The 22,377-nt window shown below is 32.1% G+C and overlaps 1 protein-coding gene and 1 pseudogene across 1 annotated transcript; one reads left to right on the top strand and one right to left on the bottom strand.

Annotated features, from left to right (window-relative positions):
* The first annotated feature begins 6,028 nt into the window (after window positions 1-6,028).
* LOC137825490 (BTB/POZ domain-containing protein At1g21780) lies at window positions 6,029-19,391 on the top strand. Its single transcript, XM_068631159.2, has 4 exons — window positions 6,029-6,297; window positions 6,428-6,576; window positions 18,237-18,352; window positions 18,613-19,391. The coding sequence occupies exons 1-4, from the start codon at window positions 6,185-6,187 to the stop codon at window positions 19,210-19,212; spliced, it is 978 nt and encodes a 325-aa protein (XP_068487260.1). The 5' UTR covers window positions 6,029-6,184; the 3' UTR covers window positions 19,213-19,391.
* Window positions 14,962-16,010, bottom strand: LOC150025593 (uncharacterized; annotated as a pseudogene).
* Window positions 19,392-22,377: the final 2,986 nt, after the last annotated feature.

Here is a 22,377-nt window from a genome sequence, read left to right as displayed (position 1 = left end):
AACAATGCAAGACACACAAAATCACTCATCTTTCTCTTTTTGCACCTCTCCTCCCTCGTGCTTTTGTTGAAACAAATACGGGGTGCACCCTCACATCTGTTTACGTGAATAGTGCACCCTCTAATCCAAACACACTTTTAAAGATCTTTCTCGCTACATCACCCTATAGCCAATGCACTCTTTAACATAATAACTAACTAGTACTTATAAATTAAATCTTTCACTACGAACAAATGAATTGTGAATGTCCTTATTTGAGGCCATTTAAGCTTTTGAACCAAAATAGAAATCTTAAGATGATCATGGGGAGTAACCATAAGACCCACATGCTTCACATGTTCACGTGTGAAAAGCATGTATGTACAAATGACATTTGATCCACTTTGTACGACACTAAGTCCATGGGAGAATTCAATTTGAATGTCCTTCCCTTTTCCTCTTCAACCGACTAAGAACTCCTATAAATAGGTACCTTTACCTTTTGTGAATTCATTTGTTAATGACTAGAGTTATAATGATAAATTGACATCTCACAGTTCTTAAGTCACCTTAGGAACTCATTCTTATTTTTGGCTACCAAAGCTTTTCTGAGTAAAGGTAGTAAACATGGTTTGTTATGCACAAAATAAAGTACTCATCAAACCCTTGTTGAAAAAGACTTATTATGAACTATGAAAGGATAGAAAACCCAACACTAGTTATACCCGTGCTTTTTGGTTTTAATAGTTATATACTTAATATTAAGGTTTAAACTGGTAAATTTGACTCCAAGGTTCATAAAGGAATATTTTTGGGATACTTTAATGGATCCAAGATTTATAGAGTTTACAATTCTTATACTTTGATTGTGGATGAAACCATAAATGTTAAATTTGGTGATTTTGCTCAGAGTGATAGGAAACTAGCAAGATCTTGAAGATGAATTTGCATATTTGAAGATCAAGACTTCAGACAAAGGTTGAGCATATGAAGCCAACACATTAGACAAAACCAGATCATTTAATGCAATGGATTATACCCTAAAGTAGACTTAAGTGAAAATGCATATGTTTTAGATCACACTCACCAAACCCAACATAAGGACTAAAAGTTCATATTGTCTCACCCCCAATGAACATATCCTTGGTGAGAAGAATAAAGGGGTATAAACCAACTATTCTTTTAGAAATGAAGCATCATTCACATTTGAATCCCAAGTGGAACCAAAGAACGTCAAAGAAGCTTTAGCAGATGAACATTAGATCCTTACCTAGGAAAAAAAGTTCAACTAGTTCACCAGAAACGACATCTTTACCTTAGTTCCTCCTTTTCCATATCAAAGTGTGATTGGGACATGATGAATCTTCCAAAACAAGTTAGATGAAGATGGTAATGTGGTAAGAAACAAAGCTAGATTGGTAGCACAAAGCTACTATCAATTAAGGTATCAACAAGAAGGTAGTTTGTCTTTAAGTAATAAGGCCTTTATTAGTCTTTGTTGCTTTTAAAAATATAGAGCCTTTTCATATAGATGTTAAAAGTTCTTTCTTAAATGGTTTTATTAAAGAAATCTTTGTAAAATAACCCCATGATTTTAAAGATCCATCAAAATTGAACTACATGTTTAAATTGAAAACTTTGTATGGTTTTAAACAAACTCGGAGAGGTTGGTATGACAAACTAAACAAACTTTCTTCTCAAAAATAGTTTTGTAAAAGGAAAGGTTGATAAAATCTTATTTCAAATAACGTAATAAGGACTTTCTTATTGTACAAAAAATTACATTGATTTTATCATTTTCAGTGCTATTAATGAAAACATGTGCAAACACTATTCTATGTTGATGTTGGGTGAGTTTGAAATGAGCATGATGGGGGAACTCAAATTCTTCATAGGGTTAAAAATTAAATAGCGGAAAATAACATTACTATCTCCTAGAAATACATTAAAGAAAAGAACAATCTAGGCGAACCTCTATTTTTTCTTTAAATCAAGGTATTGATCATAAATTTTACAAAGAAAGCTTCAAGAACAACTTTTAGCTCAATTTAGGCTCTCTCTCAGTAAGTAAAATTATTTTGTAAAGAATGATTTTGATTTTGTGCTTATTGATTTTGAAATGAGAGAGTTATATAATACAATTTGTCGGTTTTAATGGATTAAAACTACATTTTCATCTCTTAATTTCAGTTACTACTGAAATTAATTGATTAACTTTTATTTTAACAAATTAATATCCTAATCAAGACAAATAACCTAAAATAATTTTAGGTCTTCATGAATCTTCAAAATCTTAATGGAAATGGTTGTATTAATCAAATTTACGAACCATAACTCCAACAAAAGCTTGATAAGATTTTCTTCATTAGAAAATTTGTGAATACGATATTATTTTTGTTGTCACTAATATTATATTGTGTGAGGAGTTTGTATCAACTATGCATGGATAATTTGAGACATCATGATGGAAGAACTATCATACTTCTTAAGACTCCAAGTAAAGCAGCTAAAGCATGGGACATTTATAAATAAATTCAAATATTGTCTTGATTTATTGAAAAATTGGAGATGGAAAAACTATAAGGTTTTTTCTAAATCAATGTTGACAAATTGTTGTTTGGATAGTGATGAGAAAAGGGACAACATTTGATTTTACAAAGTACAAATTGATTGAATTGCTACTCAACTTGATTGTTAGTAGACTTAGCATCATGTTCAATGTTTATATGTGTTCTAGATATCAGTCCAGCCTAAATGGATCTCATTACATAATAACCAAAATAATCCTAAAGTATCTAAAAGGAACTATTAACAAGTTAATGGTATCCAAGTGATGCCCCCTTTAACTTTAATTAATTTTTCATTTTTTATAGGGTGCAAGTTAGACAAAAAAAAAGCACAAGGACAACCTTTCACATGTTAAGAAATAACAACCTTTCACATGTTAAGAAATAGTTTGATATCTTGGCATAAAAAGAAACAATCTTGTCTAACCTTATCCATAACAGAAGCTAAGAATATTGCTATTAAAAGTTATTTTACACAAATACTTTGACTCAACCAACAACTACTTAACTATGGATTGAAACTTGACAAAATACCTTTAAAATAAGATAATACTAGTGCCATAAAATTAATACTATAAAACAAAACACATTAAAATAAGACATAATATATTTATAATTGTGTTTGTTGATAAAATACAATAAACTAATATATATTCACTAAATCTCGGATAAGTTCAATAAATAAAAAAATGAGCTTGTTATTCTAGATATTGCATATGCCTAATTCTTCAACATATTAATTCATAATTTCGTAACTGTTTTAATCCAATTATATGTTTTTGGCAAACTCTTGGTATTAGATCATATTTGTAAGTATGATTAAGTGATATAGAAAAGGTTATCCTTGATTTGCGTTTAAATTCAATTTGGTATGTTCAATTGTTATCTTTGCAGTTTTTAATCTATTAAAATACAATTTAAGTCCACTAAAAACACTAAAGAAGACTTTATGAACATTTTTTTTTTCTATAAATCAAAATATAGAGCTATAATAGTTTTATAATAATTTGGTATGTTTATTATAATAATTACATAATATATAAAATAGTATTAAAAAATAATTTCATGATGATAAAAACTAAAATGAAACCTAAATTTATCGATTCATAACATTGGAAATACTAATAAAAATTAAAATAAAACATGTTATACTTAAAATTAAAATTTCAATGATATTTATCAATATTTATTAAGTTTATGAGAAATAAGAAATATTTAAATTAATTATATTTAAATTTTTTTTAATTAAAAATATTATTATATTATTATAATAAGTTTTCAAGTAAATAAAATTTACTTTTTCATGGTCAAAAGTAATCTTTTCATATTTTAAGTTAATTTTTTTAAAAGGTAGTAAAAAATTGTATTACAAAATATTTTGATTGCATCCATTTATGTTTATTTTATGTCTATTTTCCATTTTTTTTAAGGCAATTTTTTGATTTTTTTAATCAATTATCTAACTATTTCACGGGTTCACCATTAGCATGTTTTGGAAGCAGCACCATCTATTCCAGGCTGCTTCATTCTTGTTGTGTTTGTATTTTAAAAATGTCATTTTGAAAAAAAAATTAAAATATATAAAATTTATGGTGTAGTTTATATTCACATTGAATTTTTTTTTAAAAATTAGAAATTAATTTTTGGATTATGTAATCCCATTTTTTTTTTAATTTGAGATTAATTCTTGATTGCATAGTTTTTAATTTTTTTTTAATATGGATTAACTTCCACGTTATATAATCCATAAGCAAATTATATAATCCATAAGTTAATCTTAATCTAAATATATTATAAATTACATAATTTGAAAGCTGTTTCTAGATTTGAATTGAATGTAATTTAAAAAATATATAGGATTTGAAGGAGTGGATGTGTAAGAATGTGTGAAAGTGTGAAGAAAGTGAGGGTGTTTGGATTTGGGTATGGTAGGATGGATGTGTGAGGAAAGTTTATGCGAGTTTGTGAGTGATATTATGGTTATGAGGAAATTTTAATTTTTTTTAAAGATGTGAAATGTTACTTTACAGATTAACCCTTGCTTATTAAAAAAATTAATAATAAAATGAGTTGTTTTTGTTTAAAAATGAAAAACTTTCACACATTTCATAGATTTAAAAATGATAATTAAAAAAATATATGTTAAATGTAAATATGTATAATATAAAAACTATAATTAGAAAAAAAATATGTATTCAACAAATTAAATAAAAACAGAACTTCAAGTAATAAAATTGAAAAATAAATCAAATCTTATATAAATAAAAAGATATTATTTTTTAATATTAAAAACCCTCTAGAAATGAAAAATAAAAAATACCACAACAACAAAAATATAACGTAATTAACAATAAAAAAAAATTTCATAAAAAATTATAACTCATAAACATAAAAACTATATATAGAAATATATTAATATAAATATAACAAAAATAAAAAATAAAAACAGAATTTCAAATAATTTCTTTAAATATTAAACATATACTATAAAATTAAAAAATAAATCACATCTTATATAAATAAAAAATTACTATTTTTTAATATTAAAAAATCTCACAATAAAACAATCTAAAAAATACAATAGTAACAAAAATATAACTTAATTAACCATAGAAAAGGATTTCATAAAAAATTATAATAAAATATAAGGATAAAAACGTATTAGTAGTATAATCCGATATAGTTCAATAATTAATTATTATTATTTTGTTTTATTAAATATTTGTGTTAGTTAAATATATTTAATAACTAATATTTATAATAAAGTGTAGTTTTTATTAATAAATTATGTAAAAATACGTGAAAATATATTAATTATATTTTCAGTTTCTAATGAATAATTTATGTTAGAATAAAATTATTTTAAGTGATGGATTGTTTTTAGGGATTTTTTTTTGTATTAAATAAATTAAATATTTAGTATAAAAAAATGAAAAATGTTTAGTATAATCTTTTGGTGATGATCATGATCCAACCCAGGTAATATTTTCAATTTTAATTAGATATAGTATATTCTTTTCTTAAAAAAAAACTAAATCCAACCACATTTAATAAAATATCTGATTAGAACTTGAAAAATAGGTATCACCTGATCTACCTAATAACTAATATATAAATGAAAGATTTTATTTAACTATATTTTTTACACTGATTTATAATATTTTATAAAATAATAAACAAACTTAAAACTTTTTTAAAATTTATTATGATTTGTTTCTTCATTTTAAATATTATATATATATATATTAAACATTGTACAATAAATTTTTTAAAATACTAATATATTCAAATGAAGCATTCTGATACATTCAAATGAGCGTAAATTTGGAAATAAGGGATGCTGACATGACTTTCCCTCTACATTCCTTTATTTTGAGGGAAAAAGATATTTACTGTTCACATGTATATTTTCTCCTTCACTTCCTTACACATCCCTTGATCCAAACCATACATATCCACTTACATTCTTCCTCTTGAACAGTACATTTATAGAAGCAAACAGGTTAGGAAAAAATAAACTAAACCCAGTGATTAGTCTTAACAATCAATCACGCGCTGTCAAACGCTACAAACCTCTCTCGGTTCTCCAGTCTTCTTCCTTCTAGGCGCTTTCCCAACACCCATAGCCTCTCAACAACATGGCCGATTCCAAGGTGGAAACCATTTCCCGATTAGCCCAATGGAGAATCGACAACTTCGGACCCTGCTCCTACAAAAAATCCGACCCTTTCAAGCTCGGAATTTGGAACTGGTACAAACATCACATCACACACCTCTATACTACTACTACTTTGATTAGTGCCTTGTGTTGTGAGTGATTGTGCCTGAATTGTTATCGTCTATGCATGTATGGTGTTTGATTATTTGTCTATTATTCCCAGGTACATTTCCATAGAACGGAATAGGTACCTCTACATACACATCTTTCCTGAGCCTTCTCGGCTTTCTAAGGAACAGCCACCTGTTGCTCGCTTCATACTACGAGTCTCCAACAACTCGGGCCCTACCCGCAAATTTTACATCTCCCCTGGTCTGTATCACACTGCTATTCCCTTGTTCCCTTTCTTCTTTTATAGCCAAGGTTCTGGATTGGGGTTTTGGTTTTCTGTTATTATATCTTAATGTTTAGACCAACATGGTGTGCGATATGGTTGTCAAATAACAAATTTATGTGGCTAGTGGTTCAATCGATTTTCAAAGTGTCTATGAAATAACATCAGTTGGGAGAAGGTAGTTTCTTAGATGAGTTTTTCATACCTGGAGGAATCATTCTCTGATATGAAAGATTACTATTTGACTGTCGGCTGAAGATACCCTTGGTACCCCAAATATCTTAATATTCAGATACTGAGTGGTTCAATATATTTCCATGTCGGTGTGTTTGGAATAACGTATGTTGGGAGAAGGCAGCTTCTTAAATGGGTTTTCGGACCGAGAGAATTAGTCACTGATACGTGGCTCTTGGCTGAAGATATTTTGGGCGCCAAACAAAATCTTCATATTGAAATAGGGAGACTTTATTAATCATGCGAAAATATTTGATCCCATGTCATGTGAGTATCCACGTGTGTTTGTATGGTTTGTGAGTGAAAGAGACGGAAGTTAGGGATGTTGAATGCAAGGAGATATAACGGAATATTTGAAGGAGATTATACTTGTAGACTAAGATTTTAGATTCTGCTTCTCGTTACTCAATTGTTATTATTGTTGGCTATTATAAAAAACCCGAGTCCTTGGTTAAGTAAGTTGAGACTCCCAAGATAAAAGATGTAATGTTAAACTCTAGGAAAGAGTTTAACATTGAGTTGAAACCATGTGCATATGAAACAACGTAATTAATAGAATAAATAGAGAAGATTTGATATCCTCAAATAAAAAAGATATGATGTAAAAAATAAATAAAAATGTTCCTAATAATACATATATGATCTAGATATTCTTTATTATAGTATTTGGTCAACTTGCTATAGATATAATCGATCATCGATGCTTTTGAAGACTTGGTGAATATGTCAACCATCTGTTCATTAGAGTTAACAAATCCAATGGTGATGTCTCCAAACTCTAGTTTTTCTCTTATGAAATGACAATCGAGCTCAATATGTTTGGTCTTGGAGACAATGTGTAATGTTGCATTGTTGGCATATACAAGGGGCATTTTTGAACTTTCTTCAAATTTAAGCTCTTTGAGGAGTTGTGCTAGCTATATGAGCTCACTGTGACTAATGTCATTGTGCTATATTCTACTTCTCCACTTGATCAGGCCACAATATTTTGTTTATGTTAGAATAGGTCGTCTTAGATAGACTATAATGTGCAATATTATAAACTGCAATGTGCTTTGTGTTGTACCTAGTTTCTAGATGACTTTTCTTATTCTTTTCCTTACAATCATTGTATCTGAAATTCCAATGTCATTATAAATATGAGAACCTAAGAGAGGGTAAACAAGCTCTCTAATTTATTCTCTATTCTTTGGCATTCATTTCAAGTTGGTACTCAACTATGGGCTCGACTACAATGATACTTTCTCTTTGGTGTCCAAAATGACTATTGTCAAACTTTTTGTTACCATGACAACCATTCATCATTGACCTCTTCATCAATTAGATATTAAGAGTGCTTTTTTTGCATGACAATCTAGAGGAAGTGGTCTACATGGAGCAAGCTCCTAGGTTTGCATAGGACAAGGTCTATTTTATGAAGGTAAAGAGAATACCCAAATCTCTGGATACTGTGATGCTGATTGGGCAGGTTCTCCTATGGATAAACACTTTACTAAAAGATATTGTGTTTTCATTGAAGGAAATATCATCTCTTGGAAAAGCAAGAAACAAAATGTATTTGTTCGATCAACTGTTGAAGTTTAGTATAATAGGGCAATGATATCTCTGACTTGTGCGCTTGTATAGGTAAAACAGTTCCTCCAAGAATTAGATTTTTATGAGGTTAAGTAAATGAAAATGTATTGTAATAACTAAGTTGCTCTCCTCATTGCTTCCAACCTAGTCTTCTATGTGAGGACTAAACACATAGATATTGATTGTCATTTTATTCGAGAAAAGTTGTCCAAAGAAATTTGCAATGAGTTTGTTGGATTCAACTATCAACGTCCAAATGTGTTAACAAAATCCTTGAGAGGACCTTGAATTGAATTCATTTTATTCTTTTCTCTTTCCTCACATTTATTGTATCTAAACTTCCAATGTCATTAAAAATATGAGAACCTAAGAGAGGGTAATCAAGCTCTCTAATTTATTCTCTATTCTTTGTATTCATTTCAAGTGTTTCTTATTTTTTCACGATATTAAATTACCTCCAACAAGAACATAGTACCTTGAAGTGGAATGTCTATCACTTGATGTGCCTACCTAGTTAGTGTTAGAATAGCCAAATTTTAGTATTTTGCTTATCTTCATTAATGAAACCTTTTTCAGGAGCCTTCTTACTATACTTTAGGATCCATACGACTACATTCTAATGGTATTGAGCACGAGAGCTTAAAAGTTGACTTCCTACACTAATTGCAAAGGTGCTGTCGTGACGAGACATAATAAAGTGATTTAGCGTACCAACTAATCTTTTGAATCTCCCAGGACCAAAATACAATTTTCCTTGGTTAGACACAAGTTTGAGACTTGGATCCATTGGTATGTTCCTAGGCTTAACATTTATAATCAAGTGACTAATCTCATTGTGTTGTATTATGCTTCTCCACTTAATCATGTCCCGACATTTTGTTTCTTACTTTTTCACGATATTAAATTATCTCCAACATGAACACAACCCTGAAGTGGCATGTCTATTACTTGATGACCCTACCTAGTTAGTGTCAGAATAACCAACAATTTGAGTATTTCCCTTATCTTCATTAATGAGACCTTTTCCAAGAGTCTTCGTAATATACTTTAGGATTTGTACGATTGCATTCCAATGGTCTTGAGAATAAAAATTTAAAAGTTGTCTTACTATGCTTATTGTTAAGGCGATGTCAAGACGAGTCATAGTGAAGTAATTTAGCTTACCAAATAATCTTTTGTATCTCCCAAGATCAAATTATTGTTTTCCTTGGCCAGATACAAGTTTCACACTTGGGTCCATTGGTGTCTCTATGCTTAGCATTTATCATCCCTGTTTCTTCTACAATGTTGAGAGCATATTTCACACACACACACACCTTGAATAAGGGTTTGGAATTAAGCTTTTGCACTTGAACGAGATATTCTATCTTATTTTTTACTCTTTCGGTGACCAAATTTTCTCCCTGAAACATACAATACGCAGAGGTAGATTTTTTTGTGAGTAATGGAACCTGCATAATTTGCATCAGTATATATCTATAGAGTCAAAGTGTCTTTTTTTTTTCTTTTCTGAGTAGTAGTTCCTTTTTTGGGCTTGATTTCAAGTACTATTTTTTTTTCAACAACTTGTGTATGTCTTTCTCTTAGATAATGCATAAATTGACTAACCACACTATCTGCGTAAGCAATGTTTGGTCTCATATGTGATAAATAAATGAGTTTTCCTAGCAATCTCTTACTATAGAAGAGCTCTTTTCACTTCCAATTTTATGATTTTGTTCAATAGGAACTTATGAGGATCTACATCCCATATAACCGGTTTCTTTGAAGAGATCAAGAACATATATTTTTTTTGAGACGAAAATCATTTTGTTTTAATAAGTAACTTTACTAGGAAATACTTAATTTTCCTTGATCTTTCATCTCAAACTGGGCTGCAAATTTTCCTTTAAAGCCAATATCTCTGTTTCATCATCTCTTGCAATAATTATATCATTTACATAGAGCAACAATAGTGTAAATTTACCTATATTGGAGTGTTTTATGAATAAAGTATGATGTCCTTTGGCTTTGCTTATATCCTTAGGAAACCATTGCTTTTGTAAATCTCCCAAACCATGCTCTTGAAGATTGTTCAAGTCCATATAAGGCTTTCTTTAAGAGTTAAATCTTATTCCTTCCATTATGAGCTTTAAATCTGGGTAGAATCTCCATATACACTTATTCTAAATCTCCATGAAGAAAATCATTCTTCATATCTAGCATATGCAAGTTCCATCCAAAATGAGTTGCTAGAGCAAGAACAAGTCAAACTACATTCATCTTTGTTAGAGGAGAAAACGCTTCCTCATAGTCAATTCCATATGTTTGAGTGTACCCCTTTGTAACCAATCTAGCTTTATACCTGTCAACAAACCCATTTGCCTTATGTTTTATTGTAAATATCCATATGTACCTTACAATCTCCCATGTTGAGTTTCTTTTTAATGCATCCATATCTTCTCTCATTGCTTGAGTCCAATGTTTGCTTCTCATGGCTTCTTGGACTAAGGTAGGAATTTTCATCACATCAATGGCAATTCGATGTCAGATTGTTAGTGCATACATAATGATAAATAGGATATTTAACACAATCTTTTTCCCTTTCTTAATGCAATGGGTAAATTCTCAATAACACTTACCTCTTCACTATTACCTTTAGGGTTCCTCATCTTCGAGTCAGACAACTCTTCTTGTTCAGGAGTCAAAGTGGGGTTGCCTTTGATATTTTTTCCAAAGAATTTGTCTTCTTCATCTTTAATATCACTTGGTCCCACTTGTAGTGACTTCATCACTTAATTCTTGAACATCCTGCAAAGACATATATGGTAATGACCAAGAGAGATACTCCGCTTCAAGTGCTTCCTTCCCTTGAAGTGAATGGATTGACAAAAAATTATTTTGTTTCAAGAAAAGTGACATCCATTGTGATAAAGACACGATGACTCTGAGGGTGATAACATTTGTATCCCTTTTTGTTTGAAGGATAACTAATAAAGATACATTTAAGAGCTCTAGGATCTAATTTACTGCGATTAGGATTATGAGAGTGAACAGAAACAACACAACCAAAGGCTCGACACGGTAAACTTGAAACTAAGGGAGAAAAGTGAACAAAACAAATAGAGACTCAATAGATTGATGCCATTTAAGACACGAGTCCATAACCTGTTGATGAGATATGTGGCAATGAACACAACATCTCTCCGTTATGTTTTTGGAACAAACATATAGAAAAAAAATGCCCTAGCTACTTTTAAGGAGATGACGATTTTTCCTTTTTGCAACTCCATTTTGTCGTGGAGTCTTAAAACATATGTTTGATGTTCAATGTCGTTGTTGAAATCAAAGAGTCTAAGTTTCTTTAAATTGTGTTAGGACATAAAATAAGGACAGTACATGGAAGGTGTATTATAGGAGGAAAGTTAAGAATAAAGGATAAGGGGGTTGGTTAGTTAGTTGGTTATGGTTGGTCTTTAAATAAAGACCAATCCGGTAAGGGAAGGGGGTATGATTTTTGTATGTCAGATTTGGTGACAGGATAAGACCTGTGTGAAAGGAATCATTGTTTCCTTTGTCAATGTTCTGGTTGTTTTGTACCGTGTTGGAATAATAAAACAGAGAGCTATTCATTCTTCTTGTGTGTTCTTGGAGTGAATCTCGGTATTTCTTTTTGGGATCCTATCAATTTACAATATATAGCACAACCTAGATCAATTCTCAAAGGACACATATATTGTATTCAATCTTTAGTATTTTTTCGTGAAAATTAAAGTTGGGGGTTTAAGGATTTAGAACCGTGAAACATAAATTCAAAATGCGAATAGTAATCAAAAGTGAAAATCAAGAAGATGAGAACAAATCAATCCACATATTCAAGAACCAAACAATCCTCTTCCATACTTATCTTAAAGATTTAGATCCAAGTTTGAACAATTAATCAACTAAATTGGTCATACGAATTAAATCAAAGTATCATTCAATTTAATCTCTATCTAATTATCAAATAAAGATCCAATCGATTCCTAATTTGATTATAAAATCAGAAACAAAATTTTTAATCACAGAGAAAAGCTGAGATTGGAGAAGAGCAAACTTGGAAATAATGTGGTTATTATAAAAGAAGGGTGTTTTGGTGGAGTACTTAAATATCTTAGTTCTCTTTGAAAATTAGTTTTTAACAAGTATTGGAGATCTTGAGGTTGAATTAGGCCTAAATTCATTTTGTATTGGACCACTTACAAATATCTAATCCCATGCTCAAGTTGTCTAGTCTCTGATGTGAGGGGATATGTTGGAGATTTTACATCGACTAGAGACTAAATTATAACTTATAAGTGTTAAGAAAAGAGAATGACTTGATTAAACCAAGAGGGAGGTGAATTGGTTTTAAAATATTTTTCTAAAAATCACACTTTCTTGAAATTCTATTTCAAAACCGTTTTAACACTTAAATTAAGAATGCAATTATTAAAGAAACAAGACTGATTCAAGAATATGTTGCAACACAAGAGGTTTCTATTATTTAATTTTCTTTTAAAATAATTTCAATAAAAAACCATAATGCAATTAACTTTGTGAATCAAGATTGATACAAGATTAATACAAGATAGTTACAAGATTGATAGCTGCACAATTAAAGAAGTTAAAGCAAGTGCAAGAAAACACAAGAAGATTTATACTGGTTCACATCCACCGATCCTACATCCAGTCTCAACTATTCAACCTTAGAATCGTTAGTTCCACTGTTAAATCAAGTTTGTATAAAGCAATCCGCTATTACAAACTCAACAAAACAACAATTCACTCTTGAGCACACTCAAGAGGATATCAACCTCTATTAATTTTTGCCCACAAAGAGGATATATGCCTATTAACTCTTGACCAATATCAAGAGGATCCCAACCTTTATCAACTCTTTATTTCCCAAAAGGATATATGGCTTATCAACTCTTGTTAACAACATCAAAACAAACACATGAAACGCTCCAGCAAGAACACAATTACAAAACACTACTAGAACAATCTAGCAAAAATAATAAGAAAGAGTTTACCCATCTTGTTCACAACAAAAGCATGTAGAAGATTCAACAACACAACCTTTGATAATCAAATCTTGAAAGCCCAAATTGAGTGAAAGAAACTCTTTGAAAAACTCAAATTATATTGTTTCAAATTATACATCAATCCTCTTAAAATCTATATAAAAACATTGAGCCAAGTGCTCTATTTATAAAGTTTTGGAATCACAAATTAAAACTGAATCCGACACTTTTAATTGATTTTTCTTTGAAAGACAGTTATAACAACTTCCATTTTAATCGATTAAAGTGTTAATCAATTAAATGACTAAAATAGGTTTTCACAACTCTAAGGATTAATCTGTTGAAAAGTAAGATAATGTGTTAAATCTTTTGGTTTGATCGGTTAAAAAGTGAGATAATATGTTAAATCACTTAACCAGGATTTTCCAACTTTTTGCTTTAATCAATCAAAAGAGAGATAATTGGTTACAATGTTCTTAAACCTTTTTCATATTTCAAAACCCAAATTAAGATGGCTGAATGCTTGACTTCTAAATACCTTTTTGTGAATGACTTAGATAACAATTACACAAAAGCTAAAACATTCTAAACACATCTACAACATCTTTATCTTCATTCTTCATCATCAAAACATCCTCTCTTTAGGGCTTGAGCCTCTTCAATTCTTCAAGACTAACAATAAGTGGATGAAAACATCGGTGTTATCGCTATCAGATAACGGAAAATATGAGGTATCTCAAAAATCTTTTATGAATTTATAACAGAAACCATAACGGGTTATGGCAGAAACATTGTGGTAAAAAAGGTACAATATATACATATAGATAATTTTAAAAAATATAATTGTAATAGGAAGATCCAATAACAATACCACCACTTAATGGTTCCTTTTTTTATTGGTTGCTTGTCTCCTTGTATAAATTATTGGTTCTCCAACATGTGAAGCTTCAGTAGCCCAATTAAGAGTGAGATCATCATAAAAAACCTACTCATTTCCCCTTCTTCATTATCATTATCATTATCATCATCTACTTGTCCCACTAACCACTCCTTGCACTCATCAATGTCATTCAATACAATAGGGTCCATTTTCCATTCCTAATTTTGTATCTTTGAGCAAATTGTTCGTTATATTTTATGTAAACCAAATCGGGAAACTTTATGTGCTCCAACCTATTCCTTTTTTTTAATGAATCTGCATTATGAATAAGTAAAATGTGAATTAATTTTTTCTACATTCTACAAAAAAAGATACTAATGAAATGAGTCTTGTCATGAACAATAATTATCACTTGCTCAAATACACTCAAATTGCGCTCACATCTCGATGAACTACATCTCAAACATAAAATCTTGATTGCTAGCTTTTGTAAGTTGGGAGTTGTGTGCCTATAATTCTTCCACCATCGAGATTTAAAAGCAAAGAAAGTAGGTCTCAAAGTAACCATTAACGCAATTTAGAAATTGTTTAAGTGTCTCACTTAGGGCTATGGTCTTCATAGTCTACTCCCACTCTGATAAAGAGGCAACTCAGTTAATTTTTTTTTTTTGCACTTCTTTACTTGGCACCAACGTCTTGAAGCAAGTATGTAATCATTTGGAAGCTCTTAAATCATATTCCATTTCCAGGTTGGAATAATAAAACTCTGGGGTCAAATAGTGACCAGTCGCATGCAAGGGGCGATGAAGTTGGCATGTTCATCTATTATCAATGATTGTAAATACATCCTTGTATTTACTTTCATTGTTATTGAATAACTTCATTATTGTTTCCTTTGCTTTCTCCATTGCTTCATATATATAGGCCATAATTGATTTTCTTTCCCCATCCAGCAGACAAAGTACTTGAACAAAATGAGTCATGACTTTGAGAGTAAATACGACATTCCAAAATGAAGGCATAAGAACAATTTTTGTAGCTTCCCTCCCCTTAGCTTCCTTAAACAACTTGTTCTTGCTCCATTCATCTGAAGTGAACATCTTTCTAAAATTTCCATTCTCTTGATGCAACCTTTGTAATGATAAATAAGAGGTAGCAAACCTTGTAACCGCATGTGTTACCAGTTCCCTCTTATTTGTAAATTGTCTCAATAAACTTGAGGTAATGGCTATAGATAAAGTCAATCAAATTAACTTCTCTTTGAATTGTCTTCTTTATCAAAGGAAGCTTTTCAATGTTTTCAAGCATCAAATCTATACAATGGGCAACACAAGGAGTCCAATAGAGATGAGGTCTTTTTTCTTCCAATAATTTATCAGCCAACACATAATTGATTCTATTATCTGTGATAACTTGAATAACATTTTCTTCTCCAATCTCCTCCACTCAAAGAGCTTTTCCTATGCCTTTACAAATTTAGAACCATCAATCGACTTGACAAACATTGTCCCTGTAGGGGAGCTCACAAAAAAAGTTAATCAAACATCATTGCTTCTGGTCAGTCCATGTTTGCTCCACTGCTATTTGTGATCTTTCAACAACTTTTCAGTGTAGTCAATCTCCTTGTTGAGAAGTAAAACTCTAATTTTATGATAAGAGCTGACAAAATAGGTCCATAAGCACCTATAACATTAATCATATTTTGAAAACTTTTCAATCTTTACAAGGTTGAATGACAAGTCTGTTTGGTACCAAAATTGAGTAATATGTTGATGAATTGATGCCTTTAAAATTTTGCCACATACTTCTTTTAAATTAGCTTTCCTTAGCTTTTCTTTATTTTTCTTCTCTATTGCAACACTTGGATTTCTACAAAACATATTCGTTGGTCCTTTTTTTCCACCACTATTTCTCCCCTTATCATTACTAGCTTGGAAATTTCAACATCATCTTCTCATTATTATCATAACTTGCATGGATTGATGGAAGAGGTGACTACTTTTTCTTTAAATAATTTCCAAAGCTCTTCTCTCACATTTTTTGGAGTCTTGGTACAAGCAACAACATTGTCCTTCTTTATCACCAAATGTTCTTTAGCTCTAGGGTTTCTCCTTTCATAACTTTCCCATAGTAATTACATACATTTGTATTTAGTTTGTTTCATCCATAAGATGACAATGTTTCCAGCCTGGGTCATTTCTATGGGATGTTCTTGAAGTCTCTTGGTCATTGGCCATTATTGTTGTTGGAAAAGAGGTATATTTTCAAAAAATAATTATAGTGGAAGTGGAAAAGAAAAAAAAAATTAGGACCAAGGTTGCCAATGGACAAAAGTATTTTTAAAGAAGGAAAACACTTGCAATCAGCGATGGTGGCAGTGGCGGCAACAAGAGTAGTGGCAACGACGACATAGGCGTCAACGGGATCGTTAGCGGCGGTGAGCATGTGCAAGTGGCAAGCAACAACTGGAGTGAACAAGAAAAGAGAGGCTGGTGAAATGTGGATAGGGTATCAGGTTAAATTATAACGTTTGAACTGGGACGGGTATGGACCAATTCCTTTTAACAAAATGAATATTTGGCCTGATAACCCAAAAGAAGAACATTAGAGTTTCTTGTGTGAACCTTCTTTTTTTTGATGGGTCTCGCGCCACTGCACAACCTCCTTCGTTTTTGAATGGCTCTCGCGCCTCACGTTGCTGCACACGTAAGGGTTTCTCTTAGCCTTTTTTGCCATCTCCGTTCAGTGCTAGCATCTTGTGATGCAAAAAGTGGCCGCCATGGGCTGCCATGACAAACCTGCATCGCCACCGTCATGTTGTGGCAACAAGTTGTAAATTTGCACCGCTTTCCGCTATGGTGCTGCCGTAACCGGTTTTCGATAACACGAGCAAACCTCCTTTTACAAACTCGTTTTGTGATGTTGTATTAGGTTTAAAGTCTACAATCTCAAAAGAAGATTGATGTAGTGCTTCAGGACTTATCAATTAGTATTAGAGTTTGTTCTCAGTGTCTCTAGAAAGGGCTACACTTGGTGGGATTGATAAAACATGTTGAGTGAAGTGTCATAGAGTGCCTTTATTGAGACCTTGATTCTCAAAGGCGGTTATTGGAAGAGAATTTGGTATTTAAGGTGTCTTAGTCTCGCATTATGTTGTATGGGATGCTGAGTAGAATCCTTTATTGGTGCGGTTTGGATGCTTGGTGGAGTAGATAAGTGATTGGGTTCTCTCGCTTGACAACTAGCTTTTACTTGGAGGGTTCTCCAATTGCGTGACTATCAATTTCATATTCCAACAAGGATTATTCTGCATTGGTAGTAGTTTCCAAATCTCCAAAAGGATTGTTTTACTTTTATCATTTGAGTTTAAATTTTAATCAATAGTCATTGGAAAAAGAAGGAATTGGCTACTTGGAGTTGTCAAGTCTGGAAAAATGGTCTAGTTACACATTAACTACCTATAATAGTTACACAATTTTTGTGTTGTATTGTGATCACATAATCTGTAGTTACTTAGTACAAACCTTTTAAATAAGGGCTTATATGACCCAAAACACAGATAATTACGATAAAGTGCCTGTAGCAAAAAAGTGATTTTGGTTATGGAAGTTTTATCCCCGTAAGCTTGATGTTTGCTTCCTAATTTTTTGTATGATGAGGGCTAAATTCTGATTATGGTATCTGAAAGTTTTATCCCCATAAGCATGGTGTTTGCAATGAGGGTAAATTCTGATTATGGTATCTGCTTTTCTACACATGCACTCGTCACGTCTGTTTACCTACAAGAAATAGAACTTAATTTGCATCACCACCTCAAAATGGCAACTGTGAAGATTAAAATTACATTTACCTTTACCAACTTCACGATTGTATATTGAAATGCTGACACAGGTTATCTCATAACTTGTATGTGCTTAATGTTCAGTTCATGAAAGGGTGCTTAGAACAAGTGACGACTTTGTCTGGCCTGTTGATACTGCATTCCTAGGACGCTTTGTTGTTGATGTTGAATTTCTTGACCTGAAGGCCTGCCCTGGCAATGTGAGTCCCTAATTTTTGTAATCATTACTATATTTATATGATATTGATGTGAATACGTAATTTTATAGTGTATCCCTAAATATAATGGTGTTTGTTTTTTCCTCTAAATATCCATTTGCTTGTAAAATATTGCTGTAAGTTACTTGCTAAGCACTAAGAAGCACATGTTCTTTTTCTGATCAGTATTGTCGGGAGGGACCCTTTGAACCTGTAATAGATTGTTGCTTTTATAACCTTTGATCAATTCTTTTGAACAACAGGGTGGAGTAACCAGATCTATATGGCCATCTGATGGAAAACTGCAAACTGTTGCAGCTCAAAGCACTCTTCGATGCCTGTCTCGCATGCTTGACGAGTCTATACATGCTGACCTCACCATCATCACTGCAGATGGTACTCTGAAGGCTCACAAGGCAGTTTTATCTGCTAGTTCTACAGTGTTCCATGGCTTGTATCTTCAGAATGGTGATGAAGAAGATACATCTACGATCCACATGGAAGATATGTCTGAAGAATCCTGCAAGTCCCTTCTAAGTTACCTGTACGGTACTATTAAACAAGAAGATTTCTGGAACCACAGGCTTCCATTGCTTGCAGCAGCCAATAAATATGAGATTGGTGATCTCAAAGATGCCTGTGAGGAAAGCCTACTAGAAGATCTTAACTCAGGAAATGTTCTGGAGAGGCTAAAGGACGCTTGGCTTTACCAGTTACAAAACTTAAAGAAAGGGTGCTTCACATTCTTATTTGATTTTGGTAAGATATATGATGTTAGAGATGAAATAAATACCTTTTTCCAACATGCTGACAGGGAGCTAATGCAGGAGATGTTTCTGGAAGTGCTTACAATTTTGAAATAGGTTGCCTTGAAACTCTTATCATCCTTGTCTTTCAAATGATGGATCCTTTTTTATAATCATGTCTAGTTTAAGCTTGTATAGTACTATATTATAATATGATGTAGATATTACGAATATGCCCTTTTGAACAACCTAGCGGTTAAAATGTCAAATGAGGTAGTACATTATTTTGTGTGTAATTGCAACTTGAGTTTGATTAGTTTTTCTATTTCTACTCTATTCACAAGTCAGACTATTTCTTCCTGCACCTTCATACCTTCTTCTCTCACCTCCATAAATTTTCGAATTTCCAAAAATGCTCCTCTATAATATTCTGGATTAGATAATCCGGAAGACATTTTTCAAATTTGTAATTAGCTTCTGGATTACATAATTCGGAAGCCTTTTTTCAGATGCATGATTACTTTCCGGATTACATAATTCAAAAATCTTATTTAGCTTACGGATTATGTAATCGAAAAGTCTTTTTTCAAATGAATTTCTGGATTACATAATCTGGAAACTACTCTATGGGGGGTAACAAAAGAAGGATAAAAATGTATTTTGATGTTGTGTATGGAGGTGGCAGAAGAAGATATGGAGGTGCAGGAAGAGATAGTCCGCAAGTTAAATCTTTTCTTTGGAGCCCATCATCACTTGTCACGCTGAAGGCAATTGCTTCCTGCACCCGATCAATTGTGACTGACACCCGACGTTTTTTTAAAAATCCTATTATGCCCTTGCCTTCTTCACTTTTGAAAATATTTAATGGTGAATGTGCTACGGATGAAAATATCCGGAATGCATGAAATGTGTTACAGATAAAAATATCCGGAAGGCAATGTGTTACGGATGAAAATATCCAGAATGCATGGAATGTGTTACGGATAAAAATATCCGGAAGACATGCAATGTGCTATGGATGAAAATATCCGGAATGCATGGAATGTGTTACGGATGAAAATATCCAGAATGCATGGAATGTGTTGAAAATATTCGGAATGCATGGAATTGTCTTCTTCAATTTTGAAAACATTGAATGGTGAGGTGCAGAGTAACTTCATTGCTGAAGAAGTGTTTTTAGTGTGGTTGTGGTCAGACATTATGCAACCCCTTTGGTAGCCTACACAGTCCAAAACCCAAAAACATTATCCCTGTGTTCCTTAAAACTATGCACTGCATTGGCACTATTGGCCAGTTCCTTATGCTTCTATATTCTTCAGATCACTCCAAACTTTATGCAACCCCTTTGTTTTCGTTCAAACTGATGCGGTCCCAGATATCATCGTCCAAAAGTCTGGACTTTGTATTATGGATGTAGGCATTCGAAACTATTGTATTTACTACGGACAAAACCATCTGCAGGTTTCCATTTGTCCCAACTTCCGGACAAAACTATTCGCAGGTCAAACAATGTATTATGGATAAAAATATCCATAGCTCAAACCATCAATTCTGGATAAATATATCCGGCATTCAAAGTTGAATTTCGGATAAATATATCCGGTAGGCACACATGAGTTCCGGATGAATATATCCGCAGGCATACATGACTTCTGAATAAATTGATCCGCAACATTTATTTTGTTTTCTCCGACGTTCGCTCCTGGGTTTCGCTGCCTCAGAGGTTCTACTCTGCGACAGTGGTGTTCCCTCGACGGTGCTGCCTGCGACGGTGGCTGTGACGGACGAAAATAAGTGTTGCGTCGTAAGGTTCACTGCGGAAATGAAGAAGAGAAAAAAGTTGGGTGCAAATCTCTCACTAACCAAATGTCAATGTTAATTAAGGGCAGTTTAGTCTTTTCTTGTTTACAATTGGGTACCAGTCACAAATGATCGGGTGCAGGAAGAATTAGCCCACGCCGAAAGGCGACCCAACCTAACTATGGCTCTAGGGACGGAATTAACACTCATGCTAATCTGGTTAGATTGCTGTCGAAGTAAAGGGGAATTCATCTATGGGATGTTAACTGCTGCTATTATCATGGAAAATGGTTTGAATGATTAACGGACAAATAGTTTGAGGAAGAGACCAAAAAATAAGGACCAGTCTCTTCTGTAAAAACTTTCTTTAACAAATTCAACTAATTAACATCGCAATTTCAACGTCAATATCTCTAATTTGAAATTGGATTTTGAAGAATTTCAACACATGGTCTTTGATTTCAAATGAAGGGTTGAAATAATTCCACGAAGAAGCACTATTAAAGGACATTATGCACCTCCTTTAATAGTGTCGCCATATAATTATTCAAACCATTCAAGGTTTATAATATATGTTTTGAATTATTATTATTATTATTTAATCATAAATCGCTATATATCATTCAACTATCTTTTCTCTCTTTCCATCAATCCACTAAACACAGTCTTGGTGCCTATTGCTCACAACACAACACACTATTTCACAAACATACACACGTCAAACTTTCTTAATCAAAAGCAAAAATGCTTGACATTTGTCTCAACATGCCATCAATGTTTCAGAACCTCTTTACAAGGTGTTGCATTTGGGTGAATGGACCTGTGATAGTAGTGTCTGGTCCTTCAGGTCTTGGAGTGGTTGCAGGTCTCAAAGACCAAGGTGTTCTATTTACAATCCTCGATAAGTGGGCAAGTGAACATGTTCAAAGAATATATCACTACCTAGTGTAGTTTCCTCGACCAAAGACTATTTAAAAATTATGTTTGAAAGAATCCACAAACTGATATTAAAATACTAAATTACTTTATAATATAGAGAACCAACCAATAATTACAAAATTATTGCATATTCTAACCACAAGTTTTCAACACTCTTAACATAATCACGTAGTTATAGACTGGAATAAAATTATATAGACTACAATGTAATTGGATCCCAAATTAATTTTAATTTTGTCTATTTCTTAATTTTTAGTCATCCTTTGATAATTTATCCTACTTTCAGAAACTATACGAAAAATAAATAATTTAGGTAATAAATAATGTGATAAAAGTCAATTGTGTTGTGAAAAAAATTGTATAGTGAAGCTAGCGTGTTTTGTTATAAATCTCAATCAACCTCATTATTTAGAACATTTATTTAACCTCATTAATAACAAAATGTAATAGTTGAGCCATGGATTTGGAGTACATGTGAGAATACTACTCTTTCTCAAGATTATTCTCTTTTGCATTCCAGAGGAAAACACTCAACCACATATT

This window comes from Phaseolus vulgaris, chromosome 8 (assembly GCF_051622355.1).
Source record: "Phaseolus vulgaris cultivar YP4 chromosome 8, ASM5162235v1, whole genome shotgun sequence".
Lineage (NCBI taxonomy): Eukaryota > Viridiplantae > Streptophyta > Magnoliopsida > Fabales > Fabaceae > Phaseolus > Phaseolus vulgaris.
Note: the sequence above shows the minus strand (reverse complement) of the source record. Positions and strands in the feature narration are given on the sequence as shown.